General features: G+C 39.3%; 1 protein-coding gene across 1 annotated transcript; it reads right to left on the reverse strand.

The window, feature by feature from the left end:
* Positions 1–757: 757 nt before the first annotated feature.
* LOC109470182 (nucleolar GTP-binding protein 1-like) lies at positions 758–18,892 on the reverse strand. The gene is made up of 19 exons (XM_019768992.1): positions 18,811–18,892; positions 17,707–17,877; positions 16,069–16,172; positions 14,585–14,721; positions 14,048–14,111; positions 13,793–13,922; positions 12,634–12,783; positions 11,352–11,393; positions 10,963–11,028; positions 8,258–8,347; positions 7,306–7,494; positions 6,325–6,376; positions 6,004–6,104; positions 5,024–5,089; positions 4,594–4,640; positions 3,841–3,928; positions 2,737–2,805; positions 2,318–2,464; positions 758–1,179 (listed from the first exon to the last, which is right to left on the reverse strand). Exons 1-19 carry the CDS (start codon positions 18,859–18,861, stop codon positions 1,027–1,029), a joined length of 1,917 nt encoding a protein of 638 aa, XP_019624551.1. The 5' UTR covers positions 18,862–18,892; the 3' UTR covers positions 758–1,026.
* Positions 18,893–23,395: the final 4,503 nt, after the last annotated feature.

The following is a 23,395-nucleotide window of genomic DNA, read 5'->3' on the forward strand; positions in this document are numbered from 1 at the left end:
TTTCTTACATCATTTTTACCTATATCTTAGAATATTAGCCCATCTAGACGTAAGGTTGGGAATTAGTCCGGAATTAAACTGGAATTCCGGAATTAAACTGGACACTGTTATATGTAAATGATATTCCCCCTTCTAGAGAAGTAGTCAACATGTATTTCAACAAGAAATTTTGCCTCAAATTACATGTATTATTCTGAAAAACATTAAGCTGTCATTCCTAGTTTCTTCCTAGTATGAAAGTCATTTTTCATAGTTTTCATTAAAGACTGATATTAAATAATATAATGAAGATATGAAACTCTCCAAAGCATGTGAACGAAAAACGCATACATTTCAACTTTTATAATAATTATTGTTAGATATCATTTTTTAATCTTTCCAACAGCATACATTTTATATACTTTATCTCAAATGTAGAAACTGTTCCTGTTCCTTAGAGATCCATGATATCTAAGACATGAAATTCTCCAAAACATGTGAACAAAAAATGCATACATTTTGACTTCCATAATTGTTAGATATCACTCTAGTGCTGTGTACCTAAACCCACATTTAAGTTCAGGTCCGGATTCTAGTCCAAAAGTTTAGGTTCAGTTCCGGACATGTATGTCTGGACCTATTCCCATGGCATATACAAAATTGCATGTAAATATACAATGTATGTTGGCAACCTTGCAATGTTGTCTGGGCAAAACTGTGGCCACATAACATGGTGGCCGTCACTTGACGATGCCCGATGGCAATGTTTTCTTCATTTTGTAGAACAGACTTTGCAGATTTAGGTGGTTTGGAACGAACAGAACGGGGTATGTGACATGTTTTTTGTAATGAGTCTAGAACTGGTTCTAGTTTTTTTTGGACTTGAACCTAAACAAGTCCAGAACCAGTCCAGTGAACCGGTACACAGCACTATATCACTCTTGAATCTTTTTAACAGTATTCTTAATATATTCTCCATCTCAATTGTAGAGACTGTCCCTGTTCTTTATGAGATCCATGAAAACACCAGAAAGGCCAACAGCCTCCTCATCTCCTCTGTGTCTTGCCCTGCTTCCTCTTCCCAGCAAACAGATGTTTGGGCATCTTGGTTCCGATGAAGCGATCCGACTCGCCGGCTTTTCCAAACTGGTTCATCTTCTTCTGGGCATTCTTGGCAATGACCTTGGCCTTCTGTTGGGTCTGGAAAAGGTAGAACAAAAGTCTTGAAGTTTCCTCATTGGAAAAGAATTGTAAAGCACACGCATACATTGGCATACCTGTCCTTGGTGCTGAACGCTATCCACACACACACATATCCACCCACTGGCATTAGTATACCTGTCCTTGGTGCTGAATGCTATCCATGCACACATATCCACACACAGGCATTAGTATATCTGTCCTTGGTGCTGAACGCTATCCACACACACATATCCACACACAGGCATTAGTATATCTGCCCTTGGTGCTGAATGCTATCCACACACATATATCCACATACAGGCATTAGTATACCTGTCCTTGGTGCTGAACGCTATCCACACACACATATCCACACACAGACATTAGTATATCTGTCGTTGGTGCTGAACGCTATCCACACACACATATCCACACACAGGCATTAGTATATCTGCCCTTGGTGCTGAATGCTATCCATGCACACATATCCACACACAGGCATTAGCATACCTATCCTTGGTGCTGAACACTATCCACATACACATATCCACACACAGGCATTAGTATACCTGTCCTTGGTGCTGAATGCTATCCACACAGATCCACACACAGGCATTAGTATACCTGTCCTTGGTGCTGAATGCTATCCACACACACATATCCACACAGAGGCATTAGTATACCTGTCCTTGGTGCTGAATGCTATCCACACACAGATCCACACACAGGCATTAGCAAAGTAGGCTAATGTAAAGGACAGGCATTAGTACACCTGTCCTTGGTGCTGAACACTATCCACACACATATCCACACTTATGCATTAGCATGCCTGTCCTTGGGTGCTGAATGCTATCTACACATAATTTCTATCTGGTACACATATCTAAATAGTCAAATTTTTCTCATAGGCAAACCCTGCTTACTTCAAATTGTGAGAGAATTTTTAAGAGTACATGTGAAAAATACATGTCATTTGTATACAAACAAATTGCAAATACTGTAAAGGGTAAAAATTTAGAACATGGCAGAAGAAAACTTATGTGCTTGAAACTTTTTAGTTGTGCATAATCAGTTTAAATTTTTTCGTTTTACTATGTAAATGGTGCATAATGTATAATTTACTTTTTTTAACATTTGTTTTGATTGATTTTTTTACCTGTGGGTCCCTGATTCCAGACTTGTCTCTGGGTACTTTTCCAGCTGGAATACTCCTGCTCCTAGCCCGGCTCCCAGCCTCTGCTGAGGGCTCCCGTTTCCTCTTCAGGCCTGTGGGAGTCTTACTGCGGGCTCGCTTGAAGTGGGCCTGAGATGTACACACAAAATGCCACAATTATGACATGTCTACAGTTACAAGTGCAACAATCATTCTGCAAGAAAATAACACTTAAGTTTAGCCTGAATTAGACTACAACACAAACCTCCTGTGCGCCTAAATTATTGGCTATAGCGCTGTTAGAGGCAAAAATTTCTTATTTTTTCCCCGGAAGTTTAAAGATTTTGATGGTACTTAAAATTACTTAAAAAACTTAAAATGTCCTAAAGTTTCTCAAAAGTTGATGTAAGCTGCACACTCACATTGTCCTTGCCTGCCATGTCCACCCCTAGTTCCTCCATCTGGGACTTAAATTCACCCACATTATAGTCCTGGACATGGGGAAAACATAGTTACATCATGATGAAGTTGATACTTTCGTTCAACACAATCAAAACATTGCTCACCAAGCAATTATATCATTTTAGCATGAAAGCCCATATGTGTTGGTTAATTCCATAAAAGAGCTAGCTTTGATTGAGTTGAAACTTTGAAAGTATAACTGCATCACCATTGCATCATATGCCATTTAGAAACAGTTCAATCCTAAAATCCTTCCTCCTTATTTTTAGTAAATTACTATCAAAATCTGTTTTTGAACCACCTGATTTTGCTGTGCATGCTGTAGAGAGTGGAAAGGACTTAAGAAAGAATAGCCTTTATAAACTCAATAAAATGGGTCTTATTACACTATAGACATCTATATTTAATCTTCAGACAGCTGGGTGGCCCATTCGATTTTGTCAAATTGATTTTCAATGGGGCCCAGACTACAGAAACAATAAAATCAGCTATATAACAAAGAAAATAAACTTAAATCAAGATTTAACATCATAATTAACAAAGGTTTGTGAGCCATAAGTGACACAAGTACCCAAAGGTTTAAGGCCACACCAAGTAAATTTTATGGATGACGTCCTTTGGAGACCCTAAATCTAATGCGAGAGAGCGAGAAAAAAACAAGAAGGGCCCTAAAAAACAAGATGCCTAGATTAGAAATATACTAAGAGATGACAAATGTTAGGACACAAATTGAATGAGGTGACACAGATTAACAAGCAAGAAGTCTTTTTATTCATAATCAAAACAGCAATAAATCAGGTGGAACAGCAGTTGTCGTCCTGTCCTATTTCTTTCACTTTTTTGCAGGCCTGCAGAAACAAAGCATGTGCTCTTTACCCATTTCGCGTTACGGGTTTCACGTCAATCTAACGATTTGTGGCACTGTCGTCACTCTTTGGTCATAGTTACAGGAAGCGGAATTTCTTTTTTTTTTCTAGGAACAGGCCAAAATCAATGCGCGCGTGGACGTCATCCATAAAATTTACTTGGTGTGGCCTAACATAAAAAAAAACAAACAATCTTACCTTCCTGGCGACCCTGGGTAGTGTGGGTTTCTGAACCTTCCTGCGTATGTCTGACTCCATCTTTATCAGCTTCTTTTTCTTACGAATTCTAAGAAGACCAACAAAATAAATCATTATTTATTTATGACGATTTACCACATTTGTGGAAGGATTGACATAACAGGTGACTATCACCTCTTCAAGATGTCAACCCTGAGACCAGACCGTAACGTTTGAACTACTCACACCGGGAAGGTCCCCTACTCTTTTTGATAAGTGTGGTGGGTTCTTTAACGTGTGTGGGGTGTGGCTCTCCCAAACACGGGACCTCCATTTAACGTCCTATCCGAGGGATGTCCCTATCCAAAGCTAGGTACTCATTTTCACCTGTCAGTGAGTGAAGTGAGGAAAGTCGTGTAAAGTACCTTTCCCAAGGGTACAACGTCGTGGCGCATGTTCGGACTTGTTCGGGTACGACCCGGAATCGAACCCGGGTCTCCCCATTTCATAGTCCAGTGATGTACCACTACACCCCACGACGCCACTAAAGAATTAGAAACTGTTTCAATATTCAACAGATAACATAAGACTGTACTAACACGTGTTCTGCTTGCAAGGCATTTGTATATGCTAGCCAGTGCACCAAGGTAAGAAATATTGTATCCTATGTAGTGAATACAAATTAAATACCAAATGGCTGCCATTGAAAGGACAGATTTAAAGTAGGAAGTTCAGCTAAAATTAATCTAAGTGTATTTCAAAAGTTGAACTTACTTGGCTGCCATACTCCTGATCTCTCTGGTCTCTTCATCTTCATCTGACTGTAAAAAAACACATAAATCTTGATAACTCCATAAAAACCAACCATTTGAACTTCATATTCTGTTGCATACTAAATGATTTGTAAGCTCTAGAGAGTATTACTCATTGGAGGATGAAGCTTTTCTCCGTAAAGACATGTATGTCAGTGGTACAATGCAAAAGAGAAACAATAAACTATCATACATGTACATGAAAAAAACATGTGGAAGAAATTGTTCTGTACCATTAGGATAAGTCATGCTGATTTTTTTTCAGAGCTTGAAATTCTGTTGCACACGCTGCATGCTCAAATCTAAATTGTTCACAAGGGTGAAACAGATCTACATTTTATTAAATATAAAAAGAGATATTTCTGCAATTGTAAATGAGTGTGCTTTTGTACCATGTCAGAGTCATATTCCCCTGCTGCCTCTCTCATCTCCTCCTCCTTCTCAAGCTCCTCCAGTTTCTAACAAACAAACAAACAAACAAACAAACAAACAATAGGATCAACATCTCAACCCTGAGTTTCTGTATTTCTGATTAACATGTGTCTCTTATATCTGACACCTAAGTTTATATTACCGGTGCAATATCTCAATTGGTAGAGCGCTCGCTTTGTAACCGGGAGGTTGTGAGTTCAAACCCCGTCCAGGTCATTATTAATTAACAAAGACTTTAAAAATGGTACACACTTCTTTCTCACTCAGCACATATGAGAAAGAGTGTGGGAAGGTCAAACACACAGCACTACCAGCGGACCAGCCCCCTGCTGTAGTGCATTGCACAACAGTGTGTCACTCAAGGGCTACAGAAATGGAGATGGGCACCACCCCTATGCATTTAGAGGAAGATTCAAAGTATGTACATGTATTCTGGACAGTTAATACCATGCTATAATGATACTATTCCCTTGTTAGGCCACACCAATTTTATTTGTTGGTTCTTGAATTGTTGAAAAAAAAGTTGAAGTGACTGAGCGAAAAAAAATAAGAATAAAAACAGAGCTACATGTAGGCATCATACCAGGCTGGCTTGTACAAAATGTAATTCAAGAATTTCAAACTTTATATCAAACCACTGCATTGATAGATGGAAAAATTGTAACAACTCTGAAGAGAAGGGCAATTGCGGCCTAAATATGAGCATCTAGAGTTCAGAGGCTGAAATGTTTTGCTTATTTTTTGCAAATCAGAAAAAAATGATGTGGGCAAATTCGTGAACCAACAAATCAAATTGGTGTGACCTTAGCTAATGATCCTTCCATGACCTTGATTTAAATCAGCAAAGGCTTTTATCAGCAAAGGCAATATTAGTGATCTTGTTAGACAAAATACAGTAAGGCCATTGGTTATTTTTGCTCAAACTGTGTTAGATACAGACCTTCATGATATCTGGATCAATGTAGTCGGCTACATTCTTCCCCTCCCACAACTCAGGTATAGGATCATACTTCTCCTCCGGGTTCTTCAGATCATAGCGTTCTGGAAAAAACAAAAGGTGACATGTACTCAACATTTTGTTAACTATGAATCAGATTGGACTGATACGAGATTTGATGTACATGCAACACAGAATCATGAGAAAGCAAAAATTTAATGTTTTTACACTCGACAGTCAAAACTAAGTCTCCTAAAATGGTTTACAATGTACCTTACTGTTTACCGGTCTTTTCTTAATATAAGTTATAGTTTGGAATCTTACTCTTCATGTCAAAGACATAGTCTTCCTCCAACTCCAGTTCTAGGTCTCTTTCCTGTAGAGTGGGTAGTGGGCAAAAAAAATAAAATATGTAAGAGATTTAATTCACATGTACATGTATTATGAACTTGACTTTAACTGAAAGAAGTCTAAGTATTTTTGCATAAAAACGAAAAAAGTAAAGATTGCTCAGCTTATCTCCCAAGTTGTCTTCAATGACATTCTGACAATTGTTGATAACATCATAGCAATATGCTCTTAATAATATGAAATCTGTCACTTCAAATTGCATAAACATTTGCACTGTTAACAACAACAAACTAAGGATTTCACATGATTAGGCCAAGGAAAAAAATGTTGTGTTTCCTGACCAACTCTAGAAAAACCTGCTAATCCTAGACTTTTTTTGGGGGGTGGACCCCTGCAAGGGACATAAATAATTAATTTTTCAAGCTGATCGAACTTTTCTAGCTCCATGATCTGACACTTGAGTGGTACTATGTTTCAATTGGCTGTCTAACATTGATATTGAAAATAAAAGTGTCCTCATGCAAGTTTTACTTTGTTAAACTGTATTGTACAAGTTGGACCCCTGTTTTGATATCACTCAAGTCGAAAAAAAAGAAGATAATCCCTACAGTACCTACCGACCCTAATTTTTTCAGGACTGAAACAGGAAATACAACATTTTTTTCCTAGGCCTTACATCCAATCCAGTGTTTGGGATATTTATTTATTTATTTCATCATATTAAGACGACTGGGTAGCCCCATTCAGCTTACATTAGCTGTTTTCCAAGGGGGCCCAGCAAAATTACACAAGACACTGTTACATATAGTAAGACAAGAGTGGACAACATACAGTAAACATAAAAGTCTGATACGTCAAAACAGAGTCATAGTCCTATACTTAAAGTCCTAGCCATTCAAAGGTCAAAAGCACGAAAATCAAGGAATGGATCAGAATGAAATAAGAATAATGTACCGTTTTTTTCTTGGGTTTGTCTGTGTCCATGGCGGCCCTGCGCTGTAAGACGGCGTCAGGGATGCAGGGTGGGCGCACTTTCTCGTCTCTCTGCTGCGGGACAGACAGGTGCAGCCGGTTCAGCACCGAGTTCACCTTCTTACTCCTCATCTTATTCTCCACTCTGTAGGCAAGCAGCTGGTCACAGGCCTGGAGGAGGAGGGGGGGGGGACTTTTATAGTTAAAATCAACTTAACCCATTGAATTCTAGACAGCAAGAGAAACTGAAGATGACTTTACTGGATTCATAATTTGTACACCATTATTTTTTTATCGTTAATATGTTCTTAGAAAAAAAATTGAGTGGGGTTGTGTGGCGGAACGGAAGAGTGTCTAACTTGAAACCAAGAGGTCCTGGGTTCAAACCCTGCCATGCCACCAATCTTGTGCCCTTGGGAAAGGCACTTAAAACAACTTTCCTCACTTCAATCAGGTGCAAATGAGTACTATAATGTCCTCTGTGCTGGTAGTGGTATGAAAATAAGTTGGAAAAAAAATTGTGCAATCACCTGTCCACGTCTTGTGATTTTTCACATGTTTGGAATTTTTTTTTTTTCATGTAGCCTTATTTGTCATATAAGCTGATGTGACTACAAATACATACGTTTTAGAATACAGCACAGAGAACAAAAAACTGTCTCTGCAACATGACTTTTCTGTGTTCCAAACTATAGTTTCCATTGCTTGTCATCCAGACCAGTTGACATCATGTTAATAAATGTCAATTCAGACCAAGCGCGGTTGGTACTGAGATGTAATCATTCAAGCAGAAACTAGTTATAACCTATAGAATGTAAAATCCAGCTAGATAAGACTAACACCAACTATTACGACACAATCATATATATTATGTCATTATGGAATAACTACAGTGAGACCGCATGTTCTAGTAGGTTCTAACCCATAATATTACCTTGTTCTTGACCTCCATGACCCCTTCCCCAGATAGAGTACTCATGGGAACTACAGGGATGCCTTCCTTTTCCAAATCTGCCAGAAGAGCCTGAAAACACATTAAACAGAACATTCAAAGATGTTCAGGGCAAACTTGGAAAGAAACTGTTTAGAAATCTTAATAATAATCACAAGTCTAACATTAAACTTTAATGCATCTAATGCAGTTTCAGGGCAGCAAAGTCAATCTTCTGGTCATAGAATAGTATACTTAGTAGAATAGCAGTAATACCATGTCTCCTATTGATGGGAAGCATATCCACTCTCTACCATGTATACCAATGTTATGTTAGTTTTAAAGTAGATATAGTAAGTTAAATAAGCAGACTGTATAAGTAGGACTCCATGTTAGCATAATTATAGTCTTAAATTCACCACATTCTGTATTCATTGCTTTTGTTAAGGCCACACCAATTTAATTTCTTGGTTAACGGATTTTTCTAGAAAAATAATGGAGCGGGCGGGCGAAAAAAAAATAAAAACAAGAAGCCATAGGTGACAATCCTCCGTGAAGTTTTATATATTTCAACAAAATCCCAAGCGTCAACGCCAGACCTACTGTGCAGACGCAACGGTTAATACAATGAGGGCGCGTCACAAGCATAAAACATACAAAGAGCTAAATCCATTGTCAACTTCGTCTACAACAAAGCTAGTCAGCGACTTTTCCTGTTACGTAGACTGAAGCATTTCCATATCGCAAAGGATGACCTTGTCACTGTGTACATTTCTTACATAAGACCCATTACCGAGTACGCAGCCCCTGTCGGGCACCCGGGATTAACAACACTGCTGAACAATAAGATTGAGAGAATCCAGCGTAGGGCGGTCCGCATCATTATGGGACATGACTACACCCGTTACTCCGAAGCATGCTTACACCTCGGTTTGCCATCTCTGCACTCCAGACGATCGAACTTGACTTTAAAGTTTGCGAAATCACTCCTTGTGTCTGAACAATACCGCCACCTACTACCGCCTACAGAATGAACATTACTTGCCGACAGACTCGTTCTGCTGGTAATCTGGACATTCTCAAGTGTCGAACCGAACGTTATAGAATGAGTGCTGTACCGCACATGGTTCGTTTACTGAATACGTAATTCCATTTTAATTGTTTTTATATTGCCCTATATGATAAATAACATGTATTTTTATCCGATTTTAATATATACTTATTTTATAATTGTTTCGATCGTTGTGTATGTAATGACTCTCGATTTTAGGTTATGTATATAATGCTCTTGTGCAGTCAATCTGGGTAATATCACATCATCAATTCAGCCTGCGGGCTGCCACTGTTGTGATATAGATGGCGACATGTCATAATAAACCATTCTACTACCATTACTGCTCCCAGGGCGTGTAAAGATACTGTGCTTCAAGTTCGAAGTTCATTTTAATTACACACACACAATCATTGCATTCATATAAAGATCGGACTATCATGGTCGTGTCTAGTATTATAAACAAAGACAGGCCCAACCGTCTTACCGTGCCTGTACCTAATTAAGCGCGCCTGGAATTCCACCAACAGTTGCGGTAAGCACCGCGAGTGTTACTACCGGCGGCCAGATAACCAGGATATCTGCTTGCTACCAGACAACTGCCTAAACCTACGGCCTATTCCACAGGATTGTAAAAGTAGGGATGTTTCTAAAATATGCATTTACTCCAATATCAAAACAGCTACGGTAAAAATAAAAAGACGTGCATCATCCCGGACATAATGCAACACCACATGCGAAATTACACAGAAATGCGACGTACGGAAGAATGCATTTTGGCTGCGAACATCTTCCAAAAAACTTGGCATCTCTTAACCATGGGCAAAAACATCTGGAACCACTTATAAAAACCACCCCGTATCTGCATGAACTTTTTTTGCATGAACTGCTATTCCAAACAACGCGTTTTTCTGGACCATTCCAATTCGCCTCGTAATTGTAGGGGTGCGTCTGCGATATTACATTGACCGCGAAAGCAGCAACGGCAAAAATACACATTCGTGCATCAACACGGGCATGCCCGCAGACGGCGTATAAAATTGCGTGCCGATTACACAAAGAGAACCCAGTGTTTTGACTGCGAACATGAAAAATCAGCCGATTACAACACTCCGTCCGGAGGTCCTGACCTCCTTCACGGAGTAATAAAAACAGGCCTAGGCATCGTATTATGGCCCAAAATGGTACGATAGGAGCCATGAAGTCAACACACCAGGCTGGTCCAAAATTTAAACAATGAATTTGAACTTTTAATGATACCATTGCATTGAAAGATGGAATAACTGTGACAACTAGGATGAAAAGGTCTGTTTTCAACTGTTCAGGGCAAAATATGAGCATTTTGCTGTTGATTCTGGATTTTTATTTTTATTTGCAAATCAGAAAAAAATGAAGCGGCAAATCCGTTAACCAAGAAATTGAATTGGTGTGGCCTAATGACTGTTTGCAATTAGCCCTTGGGCACGAACTTGCAATAAACTCATTATAATAATCTGGTGCTCAGTTTATCTCCCATTTGTCAGCAGAAAGTTCTGACATGGTTATTACATCACAGCACCTCACCTACAATGTAGAAAATTCAATGTGTTAAGACAATTCACTGAGAAATACGGAAAAAATCATATCGTAATCAGAAGTATATAATGCTTGTGCCCACCTCATTCTCTTCACTAAGCTCCTCCCTTCGGATAACATCGATCTTGTTGGTGACAATCATCAGAGGCTAAAACAAAGGTAAAAAAAAATAAATGACTCAATCACTTAAAAGTTTAAATTAAAGGGTTAAAGTTTAAACCACCATACAAATGTATATCACTCGTTGGCATCACGCACAGTTAGGGCATCATCACTAGAAAGCTTTAAACAACTCCTGCAATTAAATGTGCAAAGATTGAATGTAACAAGTCATTTGGTGTGATATAGCTAGCAGCCGCCGCGCCGCGTGCCTGTGTGTTACGCTGAAGGGCGGTTATACTGGATATACTGATACAGCTACAGAATATATCAATCTAGTTCTCAGAATAAACAGTGATAGATAATAATTACCTTGTTGGCAAACAGTGGCTTGATGTTGTTAAAAAGTTCCACCTGCAGCAAAGAACAGAAATTGTCATAATGGATTTTCATAAATTATACTGAAATCATACTCCTGGTTGTCCATCATTTCCGATGATGTACAATGTACTATACTACATGTAAATATATACATGTACAGATAAGTTAGGAACTGTATATAACTGATGCTCAGTTTATCTCCCATTTGTCATCATACAGATGTCTGAACATGACATTGTAACATCACAGCACCATTCATAATGTTCAGTCTCTACATTGTACTTGTGAAACTACCTTAAACTCAAGAAAATGCTTGTTAATATTTAATAACATAAAACTAACCTGTCAATGTAACCGTTATTAAACCCTATACATAATTGTTTTTAGTCAGTGGTACAATAGGAAGTATCAGGATGAGTCCATTAATTCTAGGGGTGTCACCTGTTGCCAGGCTGTGCCCACATTGTTTAGAGAGGTCTATAACAGACAAGTACACCCCACTTGTAAGTCCCAGGATGAGTCCATTAGTTGTAGGGGTGTTACCTGTTGGTGCACAGAGATGTCCAAGATTTCCTGTACATGTCTATTTGAATCCTACACCCCTATACTACAGCCAGTGGTACACCCCACTGACCAGGATGAGCCCATTTGTTGTAGGGGTGTTACTTGATTTACCATCCATATAAATCCTACACCCCCGTACTACAGCCAGTGGTACACCCCACTGGTAAGTACGAGGATGGATCAATTAGTTGTAGGGGTGTTACCTGTTGGTGCAGGTTGTGACCACACTGTTCAGAGATGTCCATAAACCCTATACCCCCATACTACAGTCAGTGGTACACCCCACTGATAAGTACCAGGATGAGTCCATATTAGTTATAGGGGTGTTACCTTTTGGTGCAGGTTGTGACCACACTGTTCAGAGATGTCCATAAACCCTTTACCCCTATATAACAGCCAGTGGTACATCCCACTTATAAGTCCCAGGATGAGTCCATATTAGTTATAGGGGTGTTACCTTTTGGTGCAGGTTGTGACCACACTGTTCAGAGATGTCCATAAACCCTATACCCCTATATAACAGCCAGTGGTACATCCCACTGATAAGTCCCAGGATGACTCCATTAGATTGTAGGGGTGTTACCTTTTGGTGCAGGTTGTGACCACACTGTTCAGAGATGTCCATAAACCCTATACCCCTATATAACAGCCAACGGTACATCCCACTGATAAGTCCTGGGATGAGTCCACTAGTTTGTAGGGATGTTACCTGTTGGTGCAGGTTGTGTCCACACTGTTCAGAGATGTCCATGACATACAGTACAGCAGCCCTGAGATGTGCCAGTGCAGTGATGGCCTGCATCTCGATAGTGTTCCTCTCCTCCAGGGAGTGGTCCAGGATTCCTGGGGTGTCTATCACCTAGGCAACGGACGGGCAGAAACAGTGTCATCATCAGGTTGTACATATTAGGCCATGTTGATTTGATCATATGGATGACATACATGTATGCAAACACATGAATTTCCGTCTGTTTTTTAAAAAAAGGTTTTTGACCTTGCAAAAAAAATATTGGAAAACTATAATATTCTATTGTTGTAGAATGCCTAAATGTTTATAGCCAGTTGTAGAACCTTCATGACTTAATCAATAGATTTCATAATGAAGGCAATTTTTGACAAACTTTGTCATCCAATCCATATAATCAAATCAACATGATAATATAGGAGAACAAACTCACTGCCTATGACTATGTCAGCCAAACTTGTTTTGACGTGTTTAACCCTAAATTGCTACATATGGTAAATACCACTACCGGTAGTCCAATATTTCTATGCATGTTACTCTACACTTCTTTCCTATAATATATTACAAACCATGGAGGTAGACCTCAATGTACAAACTGTAATGATTCTACAACATATTTTTTCCTTGACTCAATGATAACAGAGTAGATTGTTGCTTGTCATCCAGACCAGTTGACATCATGTTAATAAATGTCAATTCAGCCCAAGCGCGGTTGGTACTGAGATGTAATCATTCAAGCAACGAGTCAATGACCAACCAACTGTAGCAAACAATGTCTAGAGTTAGATGTTCAAGGGTTAGGTGTAACAAGTTGATTGGTGTGATATAGCAAGCTGCCGCCGCGCTGCATGCCTGTGAAGCTGGTGTGCTCGCCGAAGGGTGGTTATACCAGCTATACAGATATAGAACTTACCATATGCTCATTTGGACCAGCTTTAAACTGTAAAACCATGACAGTTGAAGAAAAGAACTTTCTTCAACTGTTGGGGCAAAAATATGAGTGGTACGAAACGTGCGGCCCTGGGGAAAATATGAGTGGTACAAAATACTGGGTGCACATGCATCCAGTATTTTGAGTCCTGGATATAAAATCCCAAAGTATGCTGCAGCCATGAAGACTTACCTGCCACCTGAGATACCTGTAGTCAGTGTGTCCCACGTACAGAGACTTGGTGGTGAAAGCGTACGGCTGGACCTCCACATCTGCTCTGGTGATGGTGTTGATAAAGCTGGACTTTCCAACATTGGGGAAACTAGAAATGGGAGAATTTTAATGTTAACTCAAAAATGACGGCAAAAATTTTGACACTGAACAAGCAAAACAACTACCTCTATATCATAGAAAACTGTATATAGACAAAAGAGGAGCCAGACTTACCCACAAATGAGAAGAGTCCTGGTGTTTGGGTCAATAGTGGGAAGACGGGACAAGTGTTGACGCACTGTTGGACAAAACACAACTTTAGCCTCCTACTTCATACAATCATAGGGCCTAGAAAAATAACAGATGTGTTTCCTATTTCTCGACCTACCCTAGCCTTTTTGGGGTGGACCCCTGCAAAGGACAAAAAATTTTCTCGCTCCACACTAGTCCTGAGTGATAAAACGTTGTACAAATGTTTTTGCAACATTGACATTGAATGATTGAAAATATAGTGTCCTCCTGCAAGTTTAAACTGTATTGTATATAAGTTGGATCACTAGAGATTGCCAAAGTCTATTAAAAAAAGAAGAAAAAAAGTTAATCCTTAACTACTGACCCTTTTTTTTCAGGACTGAAACAGGAAACAACATTTTTTTCCCTAGGCCTACAGAACAGCTTGCAACTTGCAAGGAAACCATCTAACAGTGTATACTCATAAATGCTTGTAATCTAGTCAAGCTGACATGATAAGTTGTCCAAAAGATGCCCCACCTTGTTCAAGATACTCCAGACTCTGTTTCTGCCTCTTCATGACAGTACACATCCTTCCCAGGGCCGCACGTTTCAGGGTCTTACAGCGGTACAGGGAGTCTCCATACTTCAACAGTCGCACGTAGTCCTTGGCAACACTGGGGGGATGGAGGGCAGATTTTAGTACATGTGAATATATCAAAGCAACCATGGAGGGGTACTGCTAAAAATAGGAATGTCAATCTTGGAATGCTTTATTTTCATGATTTTTGCAGTAAGGCCATGTTGACATGATCATATGGAAGACATCCTCCGGGAACCCCAAAATTGATGCGCGCGTGCGAATAAAAAAAAGTTTTGCAAAAAAAAAAGTTGTTTTCATTATGAAATCTACGTGGTCATGAGGGTTGAACAAATGGGACGGAATATGGTTTGGTGAATAATCTAGTCTTCAAGTTCATTTCTTTACAATCTCATCTTTTTTCGTTTGATTTTGGCATTCTACGACATTGGTATGGTTTTTTTGTAACTTATGGTATATTTTTGCTCATTTTGCAACTGTTTTGTACGATTTACAGTATGGTTGAAAACTTTTCTTTTTTTTCAAACGGCCGAAAATTCATGCGCGCGCGGATGTCATCCATATAATCAAATCAACATGGCCTAATCTTGAACTGCAAAATCACAACATGGACAATACACTTTTTGAAAGTTGACTGAAAGTTACAGAATATTCATTATAAGCAAACTTCAAACACTACAAAAACCTATTTCCCCCGCTACTGCAAAATAAAACCACTGTGACGGTAAATGCATTTACAATATTGTCAGAGTATTACATGGTATAAAAGAATACTTCACAACATTTTCAATAACTGTAAACTGACCTGTTTTATCATTAATTCATACACAGTACATCTGTTTTCAGATCTATTGGGACCACACAGTTATTTGCAATTAGGCATTGTTCCCGAAGGCACTAACAAAAACAAGTAAAATAGTACCTGCGGCCTCTCTGCAAGGCTCTTTGTAATAGCTTATTACATAATGATTATATATCATCTAAGGAATCATCTGATTCATTCTGTACATTTCTAAGAGTTACATGTAGTAAGATATTCTTTTCCTGCTTTACCCTTCTTTCATGAACTGTGAACAACAAATCCATGCTGCCATTATGTAAAGCAGGGCTCAAAATACTGGGTACATGTGCACCTTAGTGCACCCAAAATTGCAGCTGTGCACCCAATGTACTTATCAAATGTATAATAGTATGCAGGATATTCTTGGCATTTAAGTGTCAGAACAATAAAGAAATCTTTATTGTAGTACTTGTTTAAGATTTTGAAGTTAGCTCCTAAATTAGATTCAAGCTCAGAAGAGGGGCAGTAAGATCTGTGCCCAATATTTTGTGCACCTAATATTTTAGGTTGGGTGCACCAGTGCAGCTATTCCCAAAAATGAATTTCGAGCCCGTGTAAAGTATAATTAATTTTGGTACTGACTTGTCTATGAGATGCCTGGCCATGTTGATCTGACCCAGGGCTAGTTTGTAGTGGTCCTTGTCATATAGAACATTCATCAGGTCAGCATAGAAGGGATGGATGTCCTGCAAAACAACATAGAACAACCCTGATTAAACACATTTCTAAATTCTTGCAGCTACGAAGTAGACATATAGAATACAACACAGGGTATTCCATATCGCCAGAGGTATCGGCCCGACTCGCGGGAGGGCCGGGACCGAGGGCGATGCGGAATACACCGCGTTGTATTTTATTTATATCATACCCACCCAAGAAAACGCGCCTTTCAATGCAATATGAGCCAAAAGTTGGTGCCCCTAAACCCTCAAATGCAACAAAATCAGTTCCAACGTCCGGATTCTGTATTCAAATTTTCAAAAGGGGCACACGCGGTTAGGGCAAAACGCGTTCGAATCGTTTTATGGAAACCATGGAAGCGTTCGATAACGGGTTCCGGACCGGGCCGTACCGTAAAGTACAGCCCGGTCCGGAACCCGTTATCGAACGTTATTGCGGCCCAGGTATGATATAAATACATGTATAACTATAACTGTCATTATTATGTATTAACATAAATTCTTCTGTCTACTACATAAGCTGTACTCTATCTAAATCAGTAAATTAAAGTAACAGTTATATGTAGATATTGTGCAATCAAAAAATGGCTTAGACGTTTGTATAATATGGCATTTTGCAATACTTTTACACGTATTTGTAAAATATGATTGTGTGATGAAAGTCTGTATTGTGATGCAATATAATCATATCCATCTTTGATCTACTACAACGTAAAAAGCTTCTTTTTAAAAAAAAGAAACCCATATACAGCGTATATCTTTTATCACATCTCTCTAGGTTATAGAGAATTAAGGGAAATAACCTTGCTACTTTAATGCGGTCTGCCTATTTACTGGAATACACCGGAAAACACATATAGGAGGCTTAAATCTACTGGAATACACCCTACATTAATGATAAAACACCCCAAGTTGCTGTATTTTGGCATATAGCTAATAAGATAACTTATAACATAGCCCAGGGAACAAGGAATCACTAAATAACAGTACTGTAACAGTCCAACAACCAATGCAATTCACTTTGCAAAAAAAATATTTTGTACTACTTCTACTAGTTCTAGTGCTGCGTACCGGTTCACTGGACTTGGATCCGGACTTGTAAGAATGTTTAGGTTCAAGACCTAAAAGTCAAGAACCGAGTCCGGACTTGTTACCATAAAAGACCATTTCACATACCCCTTTTCTTTCCAAACCACCTAAAACCTTCCATAGATTGCAAAATCTTTGCTGCAAAATGAAGAAAACATTGCCATCAGGCATCATCAAGTACCAGCCTCCATGTTATGTGGCCAAAGTTTCACCCAGACAACATTGCAAGGTTGCCAACATGCAGTTTTGTATATGTCATGGGTTTAGGTCCGGACTTACAAGTCCAGAACTGAACCTAAACCTAAACCTCTGGACTTGAATCCGGACCTGAACCTAAAAGTGGGTTTAGGTATGCAGCACTACTTTGTACAAATTCACAACAACCTTTTATAACAGGTTTGACTGATCTATTCGTGAAAAATTCAGAAGGTTCTTGTATGAAACAACATACCTCCAGCTTGGGGAAGTCGTCCAGTATCTGGGAGAGTTTGTCATGATAGTTCTGCTGCGTGTAGCGGACTTTGCGCATGTAGAACTGGCGAATCCGTGCGATGGCGTACTGCTTGTGGATGACGGTCGGCGTCTTTCGCTGCGTCTTGGACAGGACAATGTCCACGAAATCCTAAAAATGGCAGGAGTTAAAAGAATGTACGCACAATTATAACTTGTACTGGGAACAGCCAAACTTTGAAGGGGGCCTGCATGGGGGGAACCCGACAATGCTCTACACTAAATTTTGAGACCGGCTACGTATTACGTTACAGTAGCAATTACGCTTTACGATAAATACGAAGTGGCTACACTACGCATTACATAGAATTAAAACACGAATTACGCTCTATGCAAAATGTGCCAATTACACTGTACGTTGAATTAGAGCTATCCGTCTACACTCTACTTAGAAATAAAACGGCCAATTACGCTCTATTGAAAAGGTCATGCGGGCCCCCTTTGATGACAGTGTCGGACATGTAACAAGGCAAATTAAAATTTGTGATGGCAGACTTTACCCCATCAGAAGCTAGGTACCTTCAACGTTCAAGCAGAAACACATGTGCAGACATATAAGCCAAAATTATATCTAACTTCATCCCTAGGGATTGAAGCAAGAAAACACACTAGTATCCTCACCTGCAACATAATTTGTTGTACTGTATTGCAAATATTTGGACTTCAAGCCCATACATGCAACTGAAGCAGACATCTTTTTTTTCGGCCCCAAATTTTTAACTAAGATGCGCAAAAGAACCAAGAAAATTAGAATGTAATGCTTTTTGGCAGATCATTTTAATATTAAAAACGACTCACTTTTTTTGTTGTAAGTAATGTTCTCTATTAAATTTGGCATAAAATTCCCCCGAAAAGCAGTTTTTCTCTGAACCTATCAGTGGGGGAGGGGGGCGCATTCGCGCGTGCGCACACGTGTGAATTTGGAGGACTATTCTGAGCGACATTCTACCGGTGCAAAACCATTCTAATGTACAAACTACAGAGTTCAGCACTCCAGCAGTCCTTGGGAAGAAGTTTGTCTCGAAATTCTTCAGGATAAACCTACCGTAGCCGACGGAACGACAGTGATCTTCTTGAAATTATACGACGCAGCCATTTTGTCGTCGCTTTGAGAAGATGATGGCAAGAGAACGCAAAAGTATTTCTAAAACTGATTACAGTACATTGTTGCTCATTTGACTTAAACGACTCTATTTTCTAAACGATAAATATTTTAGGAACGATTGATACTGATGTAAAAATTGGTAAATATACCGAAAATACGAAGATTACTGATACTAATAACACTACTTTGTGATGTTTTGCTGCGGTTTAAAATCCCCAGGGATTATGGGATATATGCAAAGCTGTAAAGTGGGCGGAAAGTTTGTTCAAGAACTTGAAGAGGAAGTATAAAAGGCAAGTCGTTTTCTTCTACATAATTTGTACGAGAAGAAAGTTAACACTTAGCAATAACGATCGCGAGTTGTCTTCAAATACGTATCTCAATGATCTAAATATACTAGTACTGCGAAAAATTCGACGGTATCAAGATACACAGTGTATGGAGAAGGCCAGAACGTATAAACGGTACAGGTACCGATCGATGTAGTCGACAGGGGTCCAAAGTTCGCACGTTTTTACAAATGATGATCTCCATGAGAAGTAGAGAAATATGGAAAATATATCAGCAGTGTTAAACGTTATGTCTGCGCGCGCCGCCCGCCGTGTACAGTATATGTCACTGTGTGTAAAGACTAAAAGGGTCCTAAAAGAGAGAGCAAGCCTCAGCTTGCAACAGAATTTTGTAATACATGTAATTACATGGTGTGGGGTGCAGGGCTCAAGGCTGGATGGATTGGTTTCACTTTTGAGTTTATCAACTTTATGTAAGGCCACACCGACTTAATTTTATGGATAACATCCTCTGAAGACCCCCAAACTAGTGCGCGCGGGCGAATAAAAAAAATCCGGCCAAAAATAAAAATGCTACCAAACCATGAAAATTTGCAGCATTACATAGCGACGTATATATATACGACAAGCGGCACATGTTTGGCTTTTTGCGGAATTTATGGGTGGGCACTGTACGTATTTACTCAGTTCCTGAGTCGTGGAGCATCGGTTTCCTGTGTGCCAGACTGTCCAGAGTAGTAACCACCGGCTCTGTATTGTCGCTTACCCAGGCCAGTCAGTCACGGAGGACGTGATCTTTTTTTTTTTGAGAACAGGCGAAAATCAATGCGCGCGCGGATGTCATACATAAAACAAGAGTTCCGAGATCTCATACCTCCATGAAATATGGGCTTGACATGTAAATGTTAATTTCTTCTTTAATTATGCAAATTACCTCCACATTAACATAATAAATGCATCGTGATGTTAACTTTTGATTAACTTACACATGTATCAAGTATGAAATTCCCATCATTTACCACTAAGGAGTCATAGAATTTTCGCATTAATTATGCAAATTAGGTCATCATTTGCATAATTGGTATCTGGTGATGTTCCATCTGCCATAGATTACATACATTACATGTATGAAAGTACTATAATGCAAAACACTGTAATTATAGAATTTCCTCATTAATTATGCAAATTAAGTCCTCATTTGCATAATTTGCAGTTAATTATGTACATCTCTCTCTAAGCTACCTAGTACTAGTACCTACCAAAAATGATGAAAATACATTGTTTCTATCTGGACTTATTGGCTTTTAAAGATTTCGCCCGAAAGTCCCCTGCAGTTCCAGAACAAGCTGCTAGGGAGACCAAACCCACACCACTTATTACTGACAGGACAATCTATCTGCCACAAAAAAATCAAGACCATAGCATATTCAGGACAAAAGATACAAAAACCGGAAGTTCTGCTGCAGTACCAAGGTCATCCACCAGGAGGCGTATATTTGACCTTCGTCTTCCTAAGAGCTACCAGCATACCAAATATCATCACAATCCATAAAGGCGTTATGAAGTTATGCTGGCCGCAAATGTGCGGAGACACATTAACACACAGACAGACAGACAGACAGACAGACAGACAGACACACAGACAGACGCAACAAAAACAATACCTCCATTTTCATGGAGGTAATAACACAGGTTGTTTGTTTTCAAACACACAGCCATACAGCGGCACATTTGCCCTGAAATAGGTCACCTATTCCCCTGAGGGAGCGCGCTGCCTCGACTCGGCATAGCCAGATCTGTTAACCTGGCTCGCAAGTACAAAGGAGATTCCTCTCAGCCATGCCTCAACCTTAAACCGGAAGTGCTGCTGCAGTACCAAGGCCATCCACCAGGAGGCCCTTATTTGACCTTGACCTTTGTCCTCCTAAGACCTACCAGCATACCAAATATCATCACAATCCATAAAGGTGTTATGGAGTTATGAAGGTACAAATATGCGGAAACACAAACACACACACACACGCACACAGACGCGCCAAACACAATACCTCCATTTTCATGGAGGTAATTAAGACGGTGTGGCCTAACAGTTTATGTGTGTTGCAACAAAGGCAGGAAATGATTAGATTTTGGGGCCTCCTGGCAGCTTTCATAGGGGACAGTGCACAGTTTATCGGAGGGGGGGAGGCAAGGGAGGGGTGGTGTGTGAGTTTACAGAAAAGGCTGGCTGGCAGGCTTTAGGTGGATAGGTCTAGGGCTTCTTTGCAGGCTATCCTTTCTGTGCCCCAAAGGGTACATGCATGGGGGCACTGCAGCTGGTGCGCCCAACGTAAAAAATTGGGTGCACAAAATTTTCTGTGGGTGCCATATATATTATTAGATAAAATAAGTAGAATGTCAGCGAAAACTAATTATGTTTTGTTTCTAAAGAAAAGTATTACAAGAATGATTTTACAGTTTTTCTGACACTTAGGCCACACCAATTTAATTTGTTGGTTCTCGGATTCGCCTCTTCATTTTTTCCTGATTTGCAAAAAAAAAAAAAATTCAGAATCAACTGCAAAATGCTCATATTTTGCCCTGAACAGTTGAAAACAGTCCTTTTCTTCCTAGTCCTTACAGTTATTCCATCTTTCAATGCAGTGGTATCATTAGAAGTTCAAAATTCATTGTTTAAATTTTGAACCAGCCTTTTGTGTTGACTTCATGGCTCATTTCGTAGCATTTAAGCCTATAATAGGATGCCTAGATCTGTTTTTATTTTTATTTTTTTTCGCCCTGTCGCTTCATATTTTTTCTGAAAAAATCCGAGAACCAACAAATTAAATTGGTGTGGCCTTAGGTGTTTTAAAAAAATATGCTGAATACTACAAATGTTACTACTCAAAATTTCACATCTTGATATATACGTAAACCTACAAAAATTTGGGTGCACTGGTGCACACATGTAGAAAAATTTGGCCGTGCACCAGGTGCATGTGCAACCAGTATTTCAGCCCTGATAATGTAAAACGGCATGCAGGTCTTCATATTTCTTAGTATGATTTCTACCTTTCTGATATCCATACAGGATCTGAGTTGCAGCATGATGGTCTGTTGAACTCGTGGTTTTTTCATGGAATAAGGATACATGAAAGTATGGCTCAGGATCCAAAGTGGCAAGGGAAGAAGTATGGCTTCCTCCACATATCAGACTGTTGGAGCTGTCTGTCTTCAGAAAATCCTTGGATTGCTGATAACAATACATGGAGAGAAAACTACCCAGTGAAGGTAGCTGTCTTGGATTCTGGCATCAAGAGGGACCATGAAGCGTTCACACATATTCCAGATGCGGAGATTCAGGGGAAAAACTTAATCCCTGGTGGGACTGATGATAACATTGGTAAATCTTAATTACTTTTGATTGTGATCTATACATATTTTGATAAATACAGTGTGTAGCAGAGGGTAGATGCATGTTTTTTCTGTGTCCTTGTAATCGAACACATTTTTATTACATGAATTTGTTAAAAGAATTCTAAATTCATCAAGAACATCAAATTGCCCTAACATCAAAAAAGAAATTATCTGGTGTCCACAGAGTGACTAAGTTTTTCATGAGTGAAAGAACTATCCAGTCTCTGAAGCTTTACACATTAGAACAACTGTACTGCATTACTGGCCTTCCTGAATTTACCGTTAAGCATTGCCAACCTTCCTAAAGAGAACATAAAGCAATGCCAGGATCCCCCATGAAGACTGTCATAGCAGCTGAATCAGTCTCTTGCGATGGATTCTGGACTAAAAGTACTCATGGTCACCTGTCTATGAATATATACTGCAGTATAATTCACCGCTGACACATTTATCTTTCCAACTGATGGTCTATAGACAATCAAATAAAGGTAACCTTCAGTATGTTGCAATTGGTACTACATGTACTAGTCTTTATTCAAGGTACATTGTATTGTCATTGATATCAAACTAGATGCAAATTAAGTACACCTGACCATCGTATCCTAAATGCTTTATTATATGTTCTTTCATGTGTTTCATTTCACTTAATGAAAAAAGAAAGCTCTGCTGATGATTTACCCCTTGTATAGATGCTTAGAGTTAGAGAAAGATGACAGAAATTATGTTTTTTTTTATTGGAGTTCAGAACAACATTAACTGTTAATGGTTGTGTCTTTGTCCCAGATGATGACGATAAAAAGCATAAGGGCCATGGGACCAAATGTGCAGCCATTATCGCA

The sequence above is a fragment of the Branchiostoma belcheri genome, unplaced genomic scaffold (assembly GCF_001625305.1).
Source record: "Branchiostoma belcheri isolate BF01 breed outbred unplaced genomic scaffold, Haploidv18h27 scaffold22, whole genome shotgun sequence".
Lineage (NCBI taxonomy): Eukaryota > Metazoa > Chordata > Leptocardii > Amphioxiformes > Branchiostomatidae > Branchiostoma > Branchiostoma belcheri.